Below are 2,429 nucleotides of genomic sequence, written 5' to 3'. Positions count from 1 at the left end.
CCAAAATCCGGACTCCCCCGCCCGCCTCGGCTGCTCGACCTCGCCCCGGCCTACCCCCCCCTCACCTACCTACCTTCCTCGGCCCAGGCAAAGAAGTTCCGAAATCCAGAAATACCCGGAATGCGGAACGGCCTCGGTCCCGGGATTTCAGGTGTCACACCCGTAATACAGCACAGCACCGGAGTACAGCAGTGCAGTGGTTAGAGCCCAAACAACCATTATTTCAAATCCAAATAATAAAATTAAAACCATTCGGGTAGTTTATGCATTGGCTCCATAAAACCTGCAAATTTCGTAAAAACACGAGTAACGGCCTTCAGGGGAGGGGACATAACCAAACCCTACTGTCTGCCCCACATGTAAACTCTTCTCAGAAATAGTGGCATTGGATCTGTTACGTCCATCTAAGAGCAGAGTAATTCTCCTCGGTGTCCTGGGCCAATATTTATCCCTCAACCAACATCACTAAAAAATGATCTGGTCAATGATGCCCTTGCTATGTGCAAATTGGTTGCCACGTTTTCCCGCATTACAACCAGTGACTGCACAGTGGCTGTGAAGTGCTTGGGGATATCCAGAGGAGGCGAAAGGCGCTATGTAAATGCAAGGTCTTTCTTCTGTGCCACGGTTCAGTCGTGTTTAACCCAATCTGCCTCCGTGGTGTAAATCTGGAATTGATTGACGAGGAATCCATTTCTGTTGCTGTCTGGAAGATGCTTGTAAATTTCCTGCTCAAAGTCAGGGTAGACCAGCATGAAACAACTGGCTTCCTTTGTCTCAATACACTTGACATGAAGAAGTGTGAGGGAGGAAGGCCAGATGCAAGGTGATGCAGATATGTATAATATATAAACACACATACAGAATTATTTTAACAGAAATTTGACGATACAGAACCCTTCAGAGAGCACACTAAAGACAGGACATCAAAACTCGACAAAGTAAAAATCTAAAAATTTCAGAGCTGAATTTGTAGCAGTGGCTTTAATGTTCATTTCCAGAGACATAAATAAAATTAATATTTTATATCCACTGCAATTCGGAGACCAGCACCCTACTGCGTAGCAGAATGAGCCGGCTTGAGATCACGCTGTTCCAGATTAACTATTGAGAACAATATCCAGAGGGCACGACATTACACAGAGGACTTCCCGCCTCTCGAGCTCAAGGGACAGTATGGAGAGAGAGAGAGAGAGAGAGAGAGAGAGAGAGAGAGAGAGAGAGAGAGACACCAGGAGAAGTCCGAATGTCTTGCGCAACATCCATTCCAATTGATCCTGTGTTTTGCTTAATGTGCTCTTGTGGGTGAGTGAGGGACAGTCATACTGGGAGACACAACTTCAGGTACCCAGTGCAGTATTAAACACTGCCCGAGCAGGTACAGCACGTGTTAGATACAGAGTAAAGCTCCCTCGATACTGTCCCATCAAACACTCCCAGGGCAGGTACAGCATGGGGTTAGATACAGAGTAAATCTCTCTCTACACTGTCCCCATCAAACACTCCCAGGGCAGGTACAGGGGGTTAGATATAGAGTAAAGCTCCCTCTACACTGTCCCATCAAACACTCCCAGGGCAGGTACAGCACGGGGTTAGATACAGAGTAAAGCTCCCTCGACACTGTCCCATCAAACACTCCCAGGGCAGGTACAGGGGGTTAGATACAGAGTAAAGCTCCCTCTACACTGTCCCATCAAACACTCCCAGGGCAGGTACAGCACGGGGTTAGATACAGAGTAAAGCTCCCTCGACACTGTCCCATCAAACACTCCCAGGACAGGTACAGGGGGTTAGATACAGAGTAAAGCTCCCTCTACACTGTCCCATCAAACACTCCCAGGGCAGGTACAGGGGGTTAGATACAGAGTAAAGCTCCCTCTACACTGTCCCATCAAACACTCCCGGGGCAGGTACAGGGGGTTAGATACAGAGTAAAGGTCTCTTTATTTTACCGTGGACTTCAGTCAGCAGCAACTTGGTGCTACGACCAGTGCAAACTAGAAATTAATTTCATATCGGCCTTTACAGCAAAGCAGATAAGATTTTTAATTCTGGCTTTACTTGGTGTTGCTTTAATACTGTCTCTCGTTGGCTAAAAATGAAAACTCAGCAAAGAGTGCAGGCTCTTACAGTCTGTATTTGAGCTTTTGCGGTAAAGGCATCATGTACAGGTACAGTATATGGTGGGCACTCCTTGCACCGTCACACAGGTTTGTTTGCATTTGGTGATCTATAAATAAAGGGAGAGCAACTTATACACCAGCACAACTCATTATTTTGAGGGGGAAGAAGTTCTAAACAGCAACCATAATAGAGATGCAACTTATACACAGGTGTAACACACACACCCAATATTACAGTACTTCACATAAAAATTCAATAGAATTTGATTATTTACACTATAGATGAAATGCAAGGGCAGCGAAAGT

At 46.0% G+C, this 2,429-nt stretch overlaps 1 protein-coding gene across 1 annotated transcript in view; it reads right to left on the bottom strand.

Annotated features, from left to right (window-relative positions):
- Nucleotides 1-965: 965 nt before the first annotated feature.
- Nucleotides 966-2,429, bottom strand: part of pnkd (PNKD metallo-beta-lactamase domain containing) — a 53,697-nt gene continuing 52,233 nt past the window's right edge. The window contains exon 10 of the mRNA XM_070877001.1: nt 966-2,230. Coding sequence (XP_070733102.1) covers nt 2,162-2,230 — 69 coding nt within the window. The 3' untranslated portion in view covers nt 966-2,161. The remainder of the gene's footprint in view (nt 2,231-2,429) is intronic.

Source organism: Pristiophorus japonicus, chromosome 3 (genome assembly GCF_044704955.1).
Source record: "Pristiophorus japonicus isolate sPriJap1 chromosome 3, sPriJap1.hap1, whole genome shotgun sequence".
Classification (NCBI taxonomy): Eukaryota; Metazoa; Chordata; class Chondrichthyes; family Pristiophoridae; genus Pristiophorus; species Pristiophorus japonicus.
The sequence above is the reverse complement of the archived record's forward strand: the minus strand, read 5'-3'. Positions and strand labels throughout refer to the sequence as shown.